Raw genomic sequence first — 18,033 nt, forward strand, 5'->3', positions numbered from 1 at the left:
AGTCACTGCTGTGCAGAGCTCAGCCTCGGGGTGAATGTGCTCCTGAGTTTGTCCCAGTGCAAGGACAACCTTCTCATTGCCCTTTAGGAGCACCTCTGGTGCTGATGGGTGCTCTGCTCTCAGCAACCACTGGATACACGGCTCCAGGCGCGTGTGTGCTTTGTCGCCTTGAGCTGTTTGCTCTGATCGCATCTCACCCTGGGGAGCCGGGATTTCCCTTTGGTCTCGGTGTCACTTCGAGACCAGTAGCAACACTAGGGGTCAGAGGAGAGATGCTGAATGTGTGAGCAAAGCTGCTAATTGAGAAGGAGATCGCACGCGTGTGACTTGGAAACCCGAATTAATGAGCTTACCTTCACCCTCCTGACTAATGCAGACCTCATGCAGCCCTGGGCCTGCCCTTCTCCAGCCTCCTGCCTTGTTTTGCCTACTCATAGGAAAAGATTTAGCATAGCTCAGAGCCCCAGGCGGCGCTTGGAATGCCAGCAGGAAAGAGCTGCTGGTGTCCACATAGCTCAGGACTGCAGCAGTGGGGCTGCTGGACCTCAGTGTTCTGAACACTCTGATGTGGAAGTGATTGGCAGATGCTGTGGCCGGAGGGATGAGGTGCCTGCAGGGCGTCCTTTGGAAGAAGGTTTGGTGAGGATGGATCCTCTGAGCCAGCATCGGGGACAGGGTGCTGGGTGCAAATGCCAGTGCTGCCCCCTGTCATCCTTTTGGTTTTAAAAGGAGTACAGCTCCGTTTCCAAACTTTGCCAACCACGGGCTGGCTGGCAGCTTGAAGGAACTGCCATGAAATTGGTCTAATGAAGCATTCCTGGCAGAGCTTCAGGATGGAGAAAGTGCAGTTTGTCCTCAACTGAGCTGAGGTCCAATGAGCTGAGTTTCGTGGCTCAGAGCAGAGGCCGTGAGCATCACGTCTCAGTCTGTGTCACCTGGGCAGAGCCGTTAGGCAGGGGCTGCTAGTGGGGAGATGCCAAGGTTTTCCATGAAGATGATTGCTCAGATATGCCTGTGTTCAGATGGAGGGGCCCATTGCCCTACCAGGAAGTGGAAGATGCTTGGGGGAGAGGCAGCTCGTGCTTTCCCATGCCTGTAGGACCTTACAGTGCTGTGCCTTTCCACATACCTACCCCACCTTCTTTCTTTCGCATGCAGGGGGCATCATTAATCCAGTGGGTGGCACCAAGAATGCCCGGACAGCCCCACTGCAGTGCGTCTCTGTGGCAGAAGGACACACCAAGCCTGTGCTCTGCCTGGATGCCACTGATGAACTGCTTTTCACTGCCTAAAAAGGTATATGTTGGACAGAACAGGTGTGGGGGCTGCTGGCTTTTTATGCGCTATTCTCATAGATCTCCCCAGGCTGGTGTGGGGAATTGGGGTGCATGGCAGGGATGGCTCCTTCTGGGCTGCTCCCCTGTCCCTGCCTTCTGATGTCCAGGTGCTGGAGCAGGCTGGCTCCATTGCCCTGGAGAGGAGCTGTGGGTGGTGGGAGGCAGCGCTTGGGAAGGAGTCGGTGCCTCCACGCCACGGATGAACTCCTTAGCCCAACTCTCTCAGGCACGTTCTTCTTCCTACAGACCGGAGCTGTAAGATGTGGAACTTGGTGACGGGTCAGGAAACTGCTTCCCTCAAGGGTCACCCAAATAATGTCGTTTCCATCAAGTACTGCAGCCACACGGGGTTGGTGTTCACCGTGTGTCATGGTTTTGTAATTTTGTAATTTTGCTATCAGTATTCCACATCATAACATCATGTAAAGTATGGATACTTCTATTGAATGTGCAGTCCACAGAAGAAGACTACGTTACCCCTGTTGTTCTCTGGGATATGATAAGTCACGGGACCAGGACGCTGTATAATCTCGTTCCCAGGCTGGAGTGCCCTCCTCCTTCTCTCGGACTTCTCGGAGAGTGGGAAGCGTTCCAGCCGTGTCGCATAGAGTTCACAGTAGGCCTCTCTGTTTTCAGGGACTCTCTCTCTCTCTGTTTGTTCGATTTGTTAGCCTCAATTATATTATATTGTGTTATCTTGTATTTCGATATCATATCCGCAGGCACCAAACCCCAAGGGGCCACACACGCTCCGCCTCACTGCTCCGGCAGCCCAACTCTAACTCGGTCCGGTCCCGGGCTCGGCGCAGCTGCTAGTCCGATGGCAATGGAAATTATAATAATTGATCACAGACCGTTACAGATTTCTTTGTTCTTTCTCCACACCCACTGCTGCATTTGACTAGTCTTTAAAAAATCTGTCATGGGTTACTTAGATTTACCTATGCCCGTGACAGGGGAAGCCACCCCGTGGGCCCCCCCAGGGGCCCAGAAAGGAGGGGGAAAAAGGGGAATGGGATAAAAACAGCAGCAATCTAAGGAGGAAAAACTTATTTTACTAAATATGATATCGAAATACAAGACTCCTCACAAACTGAGGATTTCCCCTGCAGTTTCCTTAAATGACAGCATTCCCTGTCCCTTCTCTATCACAAGGAACTATCCACTCCCTGCACTGAATCTAGTTTAAAGTGCTGGTAATCAATCCAACCAGCTTGCTCCCCAGCATGCTTTTGCCCCACCTGCTCTGTCACATTCTGTCTGATGTCCACATACCTGGTCTCTCAAAGGCCTGCCCAAGATCACAGTAACCAAAACCTTGATCTGACACCATTACCTGAGCCAGTAATTTACCTGGCCCATTCTCCCTCTTCATTTCTCAGCCCCCAGTCAGCAGTACAGAGAAGACTACTTGTGTTCCTGCTCCCTTTAACATCTTCCCAAGGGATTCAAAGTCCCTTTTAATGTTCTGTAATTTCCTTTTTTGCAGCCTCCTGGGACCCTACTTGAATGAGACCTTGAGTGGGTAGTAGCCTTCTATTTTATCAGAGGCAGTAGAGTCTTCTTAACATCTGTGACATGTGCCCCCAGATAACAGCAAACTGCTCTGGAGAGGTTATTTTTGGTGGCAAATTCGGGGCCTCAGTGCCTCCCAGCAAGGAGTCCCAATTACCAAGGCTCGTCAGCTGTTTTTGGTGGCACTAGTTTTAATAGGACTCCTTGGTTGGCCCTGCCCCGCATGCTTGTTGTATGCAGTGGAAGCAGGGACAGGTAGCTGGGAAGGGGCCAGGTATGCTGTCTGGACATGCATGGGATCAGGAAGGCTGAGGCACAGATGGAACTGAACTTGGCGAGGGATGTAAAAATAACCAGAAGGGAGCCTACAGGTGCACTGGGCAGAAGTGACAGACCTGGGAGAGTGCACTCCCTCTGATAAATGAGGAGGGAGAACTGGCTTTAACCAACATGGAGAAGCGCAAGGTACTCTATGAGTGCTTTGCTGTCTGGATTCTGCTGGAGATATTCTTCCACCTGGCTCCTGGCTTGTACCAGCTGGAGAGAGCACAAAGGGCCACCAGAAGTTATCTCATAAAGGAATGGCCAACCTGCAGAAAAGGCTCCAAAGATCCCCCTCCCAAGCACGGCCAGGTTTACAACAGAGACTTTACCCTCGGCTTCCTGTTAATGAATCACCACCGAAGACCTGAAAGTGGTTCAGCACACCCATTAAAATCACAACCCTCCACACTTGTTTCAAGCATATACCCCTTAATTTCTATGATGACAAACCTTATGACATATAGTAGCTGTTTGCCCCACTGCTTCAAGTACCCAGGAGGAAAAGAACACAAATGCATGCTGGCCACTTGTCTGATCTCAGGGCAGACTGAAGGCACCAGAAGGAGAGATGGAAGTGAGCAGAGGAGGACTGTAGCAAGTCATAGAGGCAAGGAATGAGGTGGAAAGCAAGTCAAGAAGGCCAACAGAATAAAACAAAGATGTACCAGATATGAAAGTTTATTAAATACCAAGTTGGAACATAAATATCTGGAATTAAATATAGCATATTAGTGTCATAAAATACATTCATATAAAAAGGTGCAGTACCAATTAGACAGAAGGTTGAAACATTAATTTTCCTTCTTCCCACTATGAACCGCTTCAGGTTCATCATGTGTTCATCTACCAACTGTGAATGTCTTAAGATGGGTCAAATTCTAATGCAAAATCCAACAAGGATATCAAGTCAGAAATATCAAAAAGGTCACATTAAAGCTTTCTTGGCACTGCTACACACGCACAGTATTTTTAAACCCTAGGTGCGTGAAAGTGACAGCAATGTAAAGTGCATTCTTCTCCAGCTTAATCACTGCTAAAACTTCCACTTAACCAGCAGAAATATTCACAGCATCAGGACGGAAACAGCTGGCAGGAATCCAATCAAAATCTCCTATGCGTTAAAATAACACTGGAGACTCTACCACAAACAGTGGAAGGGTTAAATAGAACCAAAGGAATGCTTCTGGTAAAACCTTTAACAAAAAACATGGAGCAAAATAATGTGTCAAAAACATTTTGACAGTTCCGTCAAGTTCAAGAGCCAACCTTACTCAGTCTGACAGTAATTAAAAATAGATATGGTTCTTATCCTGAGTGCAAAATAAACTGACTACCCCTCGGTGACCAACAGGTAAGTGCAGAGTGTCAACCTATTTAATATATTTAAAATTTATATTCAAACCGCAGTAAAGATGTTTCCACACTAAGCTGCAGGATGGGAAGTCACAGACCTCCTATGTAAACAAATGATCTCCAGTACTTTTCCCTTTACATTTTAAATAAAAATATATTTAGATCAGGTAATTTTGGTTTAAAACATCCCGGTACTCCTGTACCGCTCTGCAAAGGGGATCCTGGTCAACATTGAGATTTTTTGAAGATCCATAAGTAGATTTCATTAGAGAAGCTCTAGCAGTTTCAAGCTCAGCGGTGGCTGGAAAGAAAAGAAACAAGATTGACGATGTTACTTTTACAGTAGATTGAGTCAAATCAGTCACTGTAAAAACATTACTGATAACTGATCAGGCTATGCTCTAGAGGGATATTTAAAAACTTCCAAGGAAAACACAAATCAAAAAGGAAGGCATAAAGGAAGAAACATTTTTTCACATTCAATGATCAGCCAATACAATTTTTAAAGCTAGTTAAAGAAATTCCAGGTTTTAGAAACACAGAATGGTTTGGGCTGGAAGGGACCTTTTAAGATCACCCAGTTCCAATCTCCCTTCTATAGGCAGGGACAGCTCCCTCTAGACCAGGTTCCTCAGAGCCCCATCCGGACTGGCTCTGAATGCCTGCAAGATGGGGGCTATGCACAACATCTCTAAGCAACCTGTTCCAGAGTCTCACCACCCTTACATTAGGAAGTAAAGAGTTTCTTCCTAATATCTAGTCTAAATCTACCTACTTTCAAGTTTACAGCCATTTCTCCGCATCCTGTTATTACATGCCCATATATATATATGAAAGTTTTAGCCTTAACTTTAACTGCCAGGGATGTCTTAACTTTCCCTGGCTCAACCCTCTTTCGTTCATGGAAACACATCTTCGATGGAAGCAGAAAAGGATTTTCAGTACTTCCATCCATCAGCCTTTTCCAGACAAGATCCCCAGACCAAGCAAATACTACGGCTCCTACTACACATGTAATTATGTTTGAATATGCAAATGAGCACATGGCAATGGGTTTCTGTCTATTCAGGGAAATTGGAAGAGCTGTGAAGCAACAGCTGGATTCTCAAGGGCTCCCTGCTTCAAAATAACTCTAGGAACAGCAGCAGTGACTCTGGCAGAATGCTAATTGTGAAACAGTATGAATTCTTCTCTGAAGACCTGGCCTTTTATTATAGAACAGGCTTTACACTGCATATTAAAAGCAATCAGTTCATGCTGTGTTTGCCTATATATTGCTGAATGATTTTTACCTAAAGAAAGGCTATCTTTTCCACTGATTCTTCTTTATCCAAAGACAAGTATGACAACATGTCAGGTACAAAAAAAAGCAATGAAAAAGAGCGAGCAAAAATTAAGAACACCAGAAAATGTATATGGTATATTTGAAGTGCTGAATGCAATGAATGTATGCAGAAAGCGAAGTAGTGACAGAAGTCCATAAAAATCTTATTTCTGGGCTTTTTTTTTTTTTTTTTTTACATTTGATGTTTGTGCCTGAGGATGAAAGGTGACTTGAACTTAAGCCAAGTGTATCTGTGCGGGGGAGATGGTTTGCTCTCCATGCTTCTTCTCAAAAGTAGCTGCAGAACATTCTGAAGAGTATATTGGTTAGCAGGAAGTTTTCCATTAAAACTCTCTAAGTTAGAGTTAAAAACAGCCCCACACTGTGCTTCAAACAGCACAAATCTTGACAACTTTTGAAAATAATTACATAGAAGTTACGAACAGTCATCACCTTCCTTAAAAACACTGATATCAGAGTAGCATATTACCTTGCTGAAGTTCCTTATTGATTTCTTCCTCCAATTCCTTCTGTACCTAGAATTATAAATAACACATGCATTATAAATAACACTGCACATTTTATTAAGTAACAGAAACCAGCTTGGATCGCTAGAAAGGAGCATTTGCCCCTCGCTCTCCCAGGAGATGTTTATTTACTGTCATTTATTCTGAATGCAAAGTTTTCATAAGGAGAAATTAGACCTTTTAAAGGGCCACAGTCCAAACACCGTATGCGATCATTTACATTTGAAGATATTTGCGACTCCTGTGTTATTTTCCATCAGGTCTTTAACGCATAGAAGTAATTGTCAAAACAGACAGCATATAGCTTCCAGACTCATGTCATTAGCAAATACAGTTAAGTGCTTGGAGCATGTGGCTTACGTGGAGAGGCTGAGAGCATCAGGACTGTTAAGCCTGGAGAACAGAAGGCTTGTGGTCTCACCTACAGGTGTAATTATCTGACTGTGGGATGCAGCATAAAGAAGACAGAGCAAGAAATTTCTCGGTGGTGCCAAGTAAAAGAACAAGAGGAACAGGCAGAAGTCAAAAGAGTGGAAATTTATAAGACTGCTAAAAATCAGGAGTGCAGACAGGAAATAAAATCAGAAAGGAAACAGAAACTGAGAGACGGAATGGGAAGTAGGTGTTCCCTTTCTTATGCTACCAGTAGGAAAACTGGTTTCATGAATCCATGCACTCACGCTGGTTGCAGCTAGCAGAAGTCACTATTATTTCCTGCACCCACTTTTCAGAGCTGCATTTCTTTCTCTTGTTTGTAATCAGTGCAATTTGTTTTTTCAAACAGTTGCATGGACAAAGTAATTGATACCAGCATTTTGAATAACAGCGGCGTAAAGTATTTTCAGCTTCTTATCCTTGAAGCTTTATCAAAGCTTTTGCAAAATCAAAGCCAAAATCTACACGAGCTTCCTCATCCCAGGAGATGCTCACACTCTACTTCAGATAACCTCCCTTACTTTGAAAAACACCAAATGTGCACTGAGAGCTTTACATAAAAACAAAAGTGCAAGATGACTACACGAGGCAAACTCCAATTTAAGTTCCTTAGTTTCCAGTTATTATGAACTTTACTGTCAGGAGAACTTGTAATCTCCTCCATCCAAGAAGGCAGCACTTAGTTTGAATTTAATGGCAATACAGAGGTGGGTTTTTTTGTTGTTTTTTTTTTTCCCAATAGAAGGAAACAGATTACTGGAAAAATCTGAGGTATAACTGCAGCAAAGACAAGGCTCAGAGTCAGGTAAACTCTTGTCTTTTTAAGTAGCCTGGTGAACAGGCCAAGTACTAAGCAGCACAACTGGCAAAGTACTTCAAAGCTATTGCAGAAGTTGCAATCATGTATAAATTGCTGCAAAATATTATAAAGCTGTGAAGACTTGAAGAGTAGGTTGTTGTTTTCTCAGGTAATAATACATAGCAGGAAGCACAAAAAGAAATGTTTACTAGGCACAGCATGCATCCCACAGCAGACTGTATAGGAAGAAGCAAAGCAATCATACTCACATCATCCTAGTTTTAAAGGATGTCTTTGTTAGTATTAATGTACTAAAAGAAACTAAAAATGAAGATCAGTAAGGAAAAAAACAACGTGGCTTGACCAGAGATGTCTGATGAGCTGAGCAAAGATGTCAAAGTTATCCATTTCAAGTATGTCATACACTTATGCACATTCTATACAGTAAAGTTTAATAAATAGCTTAGCTGGGAACTTCCAATGCCACAGCAGCTGCTTATTAAATTTTCTCTAGTTGAAAAAAAAGAAAAAAAAAACAATACAAAAACCTTACATAAGTACATAGTTATGTGTATATACAGTTAGATAGTTCATCATTTAGATGTCAGTATTTTTGCTGTCTGAGCACTCTAGGAATTCTGTACAATCTTAATGACCTAAAGTCTTCATCACTGAAGAGTATTTCACAATGCTTACCTTATCCATGTACACTTCAACTTTTTTTCTTGCCAATAATGCAGTCCCAGCAGCATCTAGGAAGCATTCCCCTTGGCTGGAGCTTCTGTTTAGTGTGGAATTGTTTCTGAGATTTCCCAGTTCAGCTGAATATTTTCCTGGACTTGCAGTAGGACCTCCACTGACAGTGCTGCTCGCAATTAAAGATTTGTTTCTTTGGCGTTCCTCAAAGAGCTTACAATTGGCTTCTGCAAGTCTCTTGGTTGTTCTGAAATATTTAAAAACACACAAAGAATTATCTTTGATAATATTTTTGCAGAGTCACTTCTTCCAGGTCTTTGACTACTATTCAGCTTTTGAAAAGAGAAGGCATTAGAAGTCCAAAATGAGAGGGGCCCAAAGGCCATGTGTTAAAATGCTATCAACTTCAAACATGGGCCAGTGATGCCATAACTAGTGGTGTGACTGCTAGAACACTGAAGTGAAATGATGGTGGTTCCAAAAATAAAGGGGAAAGGTTTTAGAGGGTTACGCTTACATCCATAGTGCTGACAAGACACAGAAAAAGGATTTTAGGAGGAAACAGTACAAGGTTTTTCATGCAAGCTACTGCTACTTCACGTCTTGTTACCACTCCAAAAAAGCACGCACTTACCTTTCCAGCTTATTTGCTAGCCTTATTCTCATTTTCATTTCTTCACGATGCAGCTCTTTGTATTTTTCCACTTCCGCAAGCATAGATTCGTTTTGAAAAATACTGTCTTTGGTATTTTTTATTTTGTCCAACTCACATTCAACCTCTTTTATTCTGCACTTCAGCTGGTCTCTCAGCGAGGCATGATGATTTTCTCTGATTTGTTCTATCTTGTCTTGTGAGGCTGCCTGGACCTGAAGCAGATAATACAATTTCAACCATTGCAAAGAAAAAGTGAACTGCATCTCCCTATACGGTTGCCCATAACCAATTTAAAGGGCCCAGTTTTACTCAACTGAGTCAACTGGACCTTTTCACTACTATCAGCAATCAAGGCAAAACCCTGGAACCAACACGTTAAATAACTGTTTTCATCCAGACAGATCTGCTCTTAGCAATATTACTTATGGGAGCAGCTACTAAAAGAATGCTATGGCTGAAGGACAGGGCACACAAAAAGGATTCTACAAAGAAATTATGAGAATCCCATCCCCACTCTTTCTGCCCCACGGTAACTTCAGTGACTTCTTCCCTGAGCATTTTATCCTGTACAATGATAAAACATAACCTGTACGTATGGCCAAGCCATCTCTAAGTTATAGCATTCATGTGATGAACAGCAATAACAAGATGACCAGATGGCCATAGCTTCTTCTAAGAACTGCAAAACAGAAGTCTGTCAAGGGACGGCTATTAGCTTGGGGACCTGCAGGCAAATTACACACACAAAAGCACTTTCGCCAAACAATTTTCCATTCTTCCACTTCCCTTCAGGAAATATAGAAGTATGGCACTAACACAAAAAACCAAAGTACGAACAAGAAATGGCAAAAAGAAGTTACATAATAAAAACTACAGACATACACAACAAATTCACTTACCTGCAAAAACAAATTGACTTCTTGAAGTTTTTGATTTATTTCTTGTGCAGCTCGCTCTTCCACTTCTTTCTTGTATCGTTCGATTTGGTTGTAAGTCATCATGTGCACATTGTGGACAGCCTCCAGATGTTGTCTCAGGTTTGCCACCTCTTCTTTCAGCTGGCATCTGGTCTTCTCTAGTTTTTCATGTTTTTTCATGTTTAGAGCCAGCAGTTCTTGCAAATAATGGTTTTGTCCTTGTAGTTGGACGCATTTTTTACACTCTAAATCCAGCTGATGAGAAAGTTCAGTAACCTACAGACAGTAATAAAATGAACTTAGAGGGGTGTAAAATTATTCTCTGAAAATTTATGAAGGGGAAGACCATCAAGTCTGTAACTGTCATCTGCTGACTCAGTACCCGAGTCAAAGGAAAGACAAGATCATCTTTTAAGGGAAGAACAACTTTTAAGTTCTTGCCAATAGGGTTCCTTGACTTACAACCTTCCTCAGTTCTGCAGCAAGTAAAAGATCAACAAGTAGCAAACTAGCAGAATTTCACTTACGGGAGTGTGCTGAAAGGCACTAGGGCCATTCTTTTGTGCACTGCTCTACTGCTCGATGGAAATCAAACCACTCTACCCAGACAGCAGAAAGAATGCCTATCATGCTTCAGGGGGAATGTTCCAGTACAGTTAACTGGGCACAGGAAACAAGTACTCCTCCTGCCATTGCTCTTGAAAGCTTTGTAAACAGTGCTTCAAAAAGCAGCTTCCACAGCAGTGGTAAAGGAAGGTATTTTCTCTCTAGGTCAAATCCAGTGTCTGGTTGCAAGAATATGTACAAAATATGAGATGTTTCAGTAGTTTCCAAGGTCAACTGTGAAGCCAATTTTCTCTCCCAGAAATATAACTTTTCCATACCTACTGAAAAGAATATTACAAGTCTCTAGAAATTAACATGACCCAAACAAAACAACAACAACAACAAACAAACAAACAAACAACAACAAAAACAACAACAACAAAAAAACACCAAAAAAACCAAAAAGAAACAACAAGAACTTGCCTTTGTTCTTGATTTTTCAACTTCATTCACCATTTCAGAATACCTGTTCTTCATTTCTCCCTGGAAATTGAACTGCGAGTCTCTTTCTTTGGCTTCATGCATCTTTAGTTTTTTCACAGCTTTCTTCAAAAGGCTCTTGAACCTGCACAACAAATCAGTCAAGAAAATAAGCAAAGGAACTAGGTATCTATTTGTCACGCTTGTACAAGAAAAGCATAGCTATGGCTTGCTTCATTTTTAACATGCTCAACAGGCCAAAAGTTAATAAGAAAAACCAGCATTTCAATGCAATAGATCACCTGGAGGGTCCAAATTTCACCTCAACAGAGGAAAAAAAGACTTCCCTCCCAGAAGTGCAAGGCAGCCTACATTTGCTCTTCTTATGGCAGCTACAGAAAATCATAGGCTCATGTACCAGAACTGTCTTGCAAGAACTGATGTGAGATCTGAATTTGCTCAGAGTTAAACACACCTGCTTTTACATGCAAGTTCCTTAAAGCCTGACTTCTAACCTACATGAGCTCTCTTTCAAGTACTAGTGAACCATACCTGTCACATTCCTTCTGCAGTTCAGTATTTCTTTCCCTTTCCTGGTCAAGACATGCTTCAAGTGGTCGTTTCAATTCTATCGGCTTCTTCACATTCTTTCTTTCATTCTCACACTTTCAAAAAACAAACAAACAAAAATACATGATACACTCAGCACAGGACAGTACACATAGCAACTGCAGATAGCACATATCCATCCTTTTGCCACATTCAGCAGAACACTGAGGCACAGGATTCTTGTAAACATTTAAATCACTTCAGGCTTCACACAAGCGGGCCAAGACCTAGGGATACCAATTAACGCCCCTGCTGAAGCAAATGCTCCTCTGCCCCCTTATTGGGCTTCGTCCCAAAAAGCTGGAAAAAAGATGCTAGAGAACAGCTTCCGCAGTTCCTCTGCTAATAGGTCAGCTTGCACAGGTAGCCACAGCCCTGGAGAACACTGCACACTCTACAGCATTCATTCCAATGACCAGCAGGCTCTTGTGGAAGAGTCTGCTTTTCTGGAATTCACCAGTGTCTTCTCAGTCATTACTTCCATATCTTATTTGTGGGTGTTTACTAATTTAGTTGCTGTTCCTCATGGTGTTTTTTCAGACAAACTACAGGAGAACTGGCAACTAGTTCTGTAGTTTGCATTTGCACCTTATTTATTCTGCAAGGGTTTTAAGCTCCTGTTATTCTGAAAACATGCAGCAGTTCCTCCGTACACTGCACTGAAAATAAGGGGTGTTTTAATCCTGCTTGGAAATCAAGGGGTCAGACAATAACCAGACGGAAATCAAATAAAGAACACAGGAACTGCTGCCTTGCTCCATGTGCTCAACTGGTATCAAACCACACCGTCTTTCTGACAGCACAACTCCGAGATATTCTCTTGGCTTTTATTCAATTCCTTCATGACACCCAAATCACAATAGTACTCAGGGCCTGAGTAGCAGGGATATAAAATCAGAGTATGTAAGAACTCAAGAAAATGTCAGCATTGCTCTGGGTATTGGCTAGGTGTTAGGGACTGTTTTCTGGGCTCACTTCTTCTAAAAGCTCAGCATTTTCCCTACTCAGTTTAGCAATATGGTCTTCAAGGTGGGCTCTCGACTTTCGATCTTCCTCGCACATCATGCATGAGCCTCTGGATGTCATAGCCAACATATTCTGATTTTGTATCTATGGAAACAACAATGACAAAGGGAATGCCAAGATAACCAGAGAGACAACACTGCACATAAACTGCATTATAAACTATTAACTCAAATGGAGGCAGGGCTAAGCTCTCACAACTAAGGATCTATAGTGAATGTTACACTGAGTTTATAAAAGATGGCTTGAGAAGCACCATCAAGAATAGCACTTAATGCTAGTGGAAAAAGTGAATGCTCTCTATACGATAAAATGAGGTTACATCATTTGGAGATAAGAAGACACACATACAACATTAACTCACAGTTTTCTTAAAATTCCCTACACTTACTGACTGTGAAATAACTGCAGATCTCCTCAGAGCAAGAAAATGTTTTCAGAACAGCAATGTTACTTATCCTTTTACACAAAGGAGCAAAGATTTGCATCACAGATGCATTTGTGTGTAAACAAGTTTGCTTATTCAGTTCCCTTTGTAAAGAATGAAAGTTGTCTACATGCTTTGAATAGCACATTTTAAGAAAAAGAGAGACATCCCTGACGTACAGAAGGACATAAAAACCTGAGCTTAAAGGCTTATATGACAAACTCATAAAACTTCCTCATGTGTCTTTACAGGATATGTTAAATGTCGGTTCTCCCTATGTGACAATGTATGGGTAAAATACAGAAGTGTTAAAAATGCTAAAAACCTTCTAATTGGTATATCACCAAAAGAAGATGACAGGAAAGGAACCTGGAAAAGAACTCAGACTTTTCTGGTGCAGATAATCAACAGCTTTTCCCTTCCACTAGATCCTTCTTATTCTCCCTATAGCAGCTTAATTTTCCAACAGCAAACTAATTAAAGAATATTCCAAGGTTACACAAGATGCTAAGCCATGCATGCGCACCAGCTACTTCCCAGCTGCCTGCCACTGACTGCACAGCATTACTTCACCTAGTTGTTCTTTCCTTACCTCAGCCCCCTGCGGGGCAGTAAAGTACCAACACATATTCACAAATGGAAAAAGAACCTAATGAGCTCAGGTGGAAACTATGACAAAGCTCTGAAGATAAAATAGATTTCTCACATCCAGGTTTCCCCTCCCAGATCTCAACCACACATCTCCCTCCTGCTGACACTGTCCGTCCTATCCATCAAAAGAATCATGCTGATTAACACAAACATTTTCATACTACTGCAAAGACAGAAATGGCAGCAGTGAAAGGTGGAGATTTACAACCTTTACCTTATGGGAAAACTCTCAAAACTGGAGAATAGACCATCAGGATTTTCAGAGTACCCTACAGTCACACCACAGCTCAGATGACTCAGCTCCCCTATGATCCCCAGGAAAACCCCATAACTTCCCCACGAAAAATATCTAAATAGGCTCAGAAGCTCACATAAAAAAATAAAAAATAAATAAATAAAAGGGAAGTTTATGACTGGCTTACTGAGGCTTCAGTTCTCTTGTCCTGGTGTTGCGCAGCAGCTTCCACCCTGGCATTTTCCATTTCAAGCCTTAAAGAGAAGCACAGATCTTATTAGACAAATCCATAATAGCGCACACTGCAAAAGAATGGTGTGAAAGAATGCTATTTAAAGCAAGAGCTTCTTTTAAAATCATGTTTTACCCTGATGATGCAACAAGGCAATTCTGACGTTTTCAGAGAATCCCAGAAAGCAAAACCTTGCTTCACTCTGTTATTTTCTTACCGTTGGACATGTTCTTCCAGCTGCTTTATTGTAGAACTGCTTCTGGAAGCTGCTAACAGAAGGTCTTTCATTTTTTGGTTAGAAGCTGATATTTGTCTTTCCTTATTATCTAGGTCAGTCTTCAAATCTTGAATGCAACGCTCATATTGAATACGCTGTTGTTCAGAGTCATGTAACTGTAAAGTAGCAATGAGAATCCTCAGCAGCCCGGTTAGGTTCAGTATAGAGAGCTCAGTGAGCACTGAAGAATTTGGATATTGCATGTATCTACATACACCCCCTACCCAAAGTACTGGAATCGTTTCCAATTCATTCAAGCCTTCATTTCTCTTAGCAAATGAACAATAACAGATGATATTTCATCATCTGTGACACTGGCCTCTCCCATCTGCACAAAGGATTTTCTATAACACCATTATGAGCATTGACACTGCCAATCCTACCTTCTCAGTGGCTTGTGACATCCTGAAATTACTTGTTTGCTATTCTATCGAAAATATTAACCAAAAAAACCTCATCCTTTTCCTAAAGTGATTTCACAGCTCATTAGTATGTTATTATGGTAGATGTTTCAGAAAAAACCCACAACTCTCACAGAGAGCAAAAAAGAAAAACTCAAATTCAGCTGTCCAGTATTTCTACTTTTTCTCAGAAATCAGACACCAAACTTGGCCAAACCAAAAGCGATAACCTGCTGAGACACCAGGTCATTTTGCAAAGCAGCTTATCAAATACAGATCTTCTCCAGTTAAAGACATAATGACTTTGTGTCGAAGACCACCCAGTCATGGACACCAAGTGCACAGAACAATGCAGTTCATATACTTGTCTTTAAATCTATACCCCTGAATTTATTTCTAGGATAGGAGGACATTTGCTTATACTTTGAACTCTCTGCTCTGATTTGGCACAGGCATGACTGTGATCACAGATGACAAGGGGCAAGTTGAGAAGACTAAGGGGATAAAGACCACCTTATAGTGTTTACAACCAACCTTATAAGACACAGAAAAACAATTTGTAAATTCAGAGCACCTGTGTAATGTTGCTTCAGATAGTTGGTAGTTTGTACACATCCCATCCACAAATAAATTCTTAATTGTGTTTGACACCAGGAGAGGGAAGTAAGTTGGGAAAAGAAAGAACACTGCTACAACACCCTGGAGCCACAAGAAGAACTTTAGCTGTGGGGCTGAAGAACGGCTCCTACTTGCAAAAGAAACTAGTTGGCTTTTTGATGATTCTAGTAACACTTATCTTTCACTACAGAGGAGGAGGCCAGCTGGCAAAGATTTCACCAGCTTCATGAATTATGACAGGGTATCACTGCTAACCTCCTTAGCTCTCTCTGGTACTTGCTCTCAGAACATTATTTTTCTCTTCTTCACCAGAAACAGGGAAAAATCACCCTCAGATTTTATGTGTAAGTTACAGCCTCTCTGTACCTTAGCTTTAATCCTGTCCAGTTCCTTCTGCAAGTGCAATTTGTCTTCCTCAAGGTCACTGCGGTAGCATGTAGTAACTACAAGGGAAGCTTCTGACACAGACTGCTTTTTAAGAGCATCAGCAAGCTCCTGCTGCAGCTGTCTGACCAAACCCTAAGGAAACAGATAAACATGAGGAAAAACATGAAACTTGACTTTACTCCTTTAAACTGACTATATTATACAGTTCAGTCATTTACCGGTCCTCCTTAATTCTAAGAGAAAAAACAATGAACCACAACAAAACAACACAATTTGGTCCTATGTGTAAAACTTACACCTGATGCATTTTAGAAATACAAAATCATTTTATGAATTGAAACATTTTAATTTATTCTAATTGTATAGCTTACCTCTCTTTCTACTTTGTCAGTCTCATATTTAAAGACTTGTTCCTTTAAATCAGTACACTTGGTATTTAATTCCTTGTTTCTCTCTTCCATGAGGTAAACCTGCTTTTCACTGTCAGCTCTGAGTTTGTTGAACATATCATGAAATCTGTCCTGGACATCATTCACAACCTTTTCTTTGATGATCTCCTTGTTCCGCAAATCTTCCAGCTGCTGACGGAGTAAAAGGTTTTCACTTTGGAGCTGGGCCAATTGTTCCTGCATAGATTCATGCTTTATCATAAATTTACTGACTTGATCTTTCTCAAGTTGCCACGCATGCTCATTTTCTTTTGCTTGACACTGGGCTTGATTTAAGTCTTTTTGTGTCATTTCTAAAAGCAGTGTTTTTTCTCGAAGTGTTTGTTCCAACTGGTGAAGCTCGTTTTCTAGACTATTAACTTTGCTTTCCGTTTTACTCAGCTGCTGAGACAAGCTCTTGTTGCTCTCTCGCACCTCAGAGAGCTCACGATGGAGCTTGTCTTGTAAACGAAGCCATTCATCACGTTCTCTCTGAAATGTTCGTTCGGCATCACTTTTCAATGACTGATGACGTTCGAGATCTTGAACCACTGCATTCAAGCGGGAACAGAATGATTCAATCTCTGTTTCCAGTCTGTCTTTGCTTTCTTTTTTCTGTTCAAGCTTGGAAGTTAGCATTGCAGATTCCGTCTTGAGTAAATTCAGCTGTCCATTGTACTGAAATACTGTCTGTGTTAAGGTTTCCTCACTCAGTTTAAGTTCCTTCTGATGAGAATCATTCTTTTCTTTCAAAGACTCATTTTCCTCTAAGTATTTTCCTTCATCCTCCTGGTGCTTAAGTTTTACTTGATCGAGTTCTAGTCTTAGCATAGCAATCTCTTCTTGCAGTAACTGATTTCTGTGTAGCAGATCCTTTTCTCTATCATTAGTGTCAGATTTCTGTGTGATAAAGGACAATAATGAATAGTTAGTTGGGAAATAAATTCAGGTTTAACCCATCAGGCAGCTAGGCACCACACTCTCATCACTAAGTGGGATGAGGGAGAGAACAGGAAACAAAACAGAACTCATGGGCTGTGATAAAAATAATTTATTAAGCAAAAAGATGAAGGACATGGAAACAAGAAAGTGATGACAGTATAATAACGAATTCAAAAGCCAAGTAATAGGATCACAAACAGCCTCAGCCAGCTTCTTTCCTAGTGAATCTCCAGATATCTGGACATTTCACGGGTAGAAACCTTAGAAATGATTGTAACAACTATACAGTGAAGAACAGCAGGCAGTTTAAGAGACTGGGAACACAATGTCTTATTTTCCAGTGGCTTCCTACTTCCACATGCAATTCAGGTCTATGTGGGATTGATGATGCTATTCAGAGTTTTTAGACAACAGTAACAAAATTTGGTTATATTGATAAACTGTAGATAATCCACGAAAAGGCACAAAAGGTTATTTTTCTTAAGGTTTTAGAATGAGCACAGTGAAGTATAACCAAATTAATTAGGAATGGAACTGCTTACCTCTGAATTTTTCCTAATAGTTTTTCTTGTCTCTTCTTCCAGCTCCTTCTGTCTCCACAGGTGGTTGCTCAAAATTCCTTCTTGCAGAGCTCTAGCACTCCTTTCATTAGAGAGCTGTCTCTGTGTTTCATCACGCTCTTCTTCAACCTACAGTAATATAGTTGAACTTGTGAATCTTGAACAAAATCAGAATTAGCAATACCTTCCTATTTCATTCTTTTTATTCTTACATTCTATTAATTCTATTAAGAGTCATTTATCATAAAATCATAGAATGACCTGCATATCAATTTTCCATGTTTGCAAACAAACATCTTTAGATTTATCTGAATTGAAAGTTATAAGGATAGTGT

At 41.4% G+C, this 18,033-nt stretch overlaps 1 protein-coding gene across 1 annotated transcript in view; it reads right to left on the reverse strand.

Moving 5' to 3' along the window:
• Positions 1–3,838: 3,838 nt before the first annotated feature.
• LOC146756686 (uncharacterized) overlaps positions 3,839–18,033 on the reverse strand; it is a 41,754-nt gene continuing 27,559 nt past the window's right edge. Inside the window, exons 22-33 of the mRNA XM_085524247.1 lie at positions 17,681–17,827; positions 16,140–17,096; positions 15,748–15,900; positions 14,303–14,478; positions 14,041–14,107; positions 11,461–11,573; positions 10,912–11,053; positions 9,865–10,158; positions 8,945–9,177; positions 8,311–8,557; positions 6,344–6,389; positions 3,839–4,830 (exon numbers count right to left, since the gene is read on the reverse strand). Of these exons, the coding sequence (XP_085380373.1) occupies positions 4,688–4,830; positions 6,344–6,389; positions 8,311–8,557; positions 8,945–9,177; positions 9,865–10,158; positions 10,912–11,053; positions 11,461–11,573; positions 14,041–14,107; positions 14,303–14,478; positions 15,748–15,900; positions 16,140–17,096; positions 17,681–17,827 (2,718 nt within the window). The 3' untranslated portion in view covers positions 3,839–4,687. The remainder of the gene's footprint in view (positions 4,831–6,343; positions 6,390–8,310; positions 8,558–8,944; positions 9,178–9,864; positions 10,159–10,911; positions 11,054–11,460; positions 11,574–14,040; positions 14,108–14,302; positions 14,479–15,747; positions 15,901–16,139; positions 17,097–17,680; positions 17,828–18,033) is intronic.

The sequence above is a fragment of the Coturnix japonica genome, chromosome 26 (assembly GCF_054131305.1).
Source record: "Coturnix japonica strain WE chromosome 26, WE-NBRP24, whole genome shotgun sequence".
Classification (NCBI taxonomy): domain Eukaryota; kingdom Metazoa; phylum Chordata; class Aves; order Galliformes; family Phasianidae; genus Coturnix; species Coturnix japonica.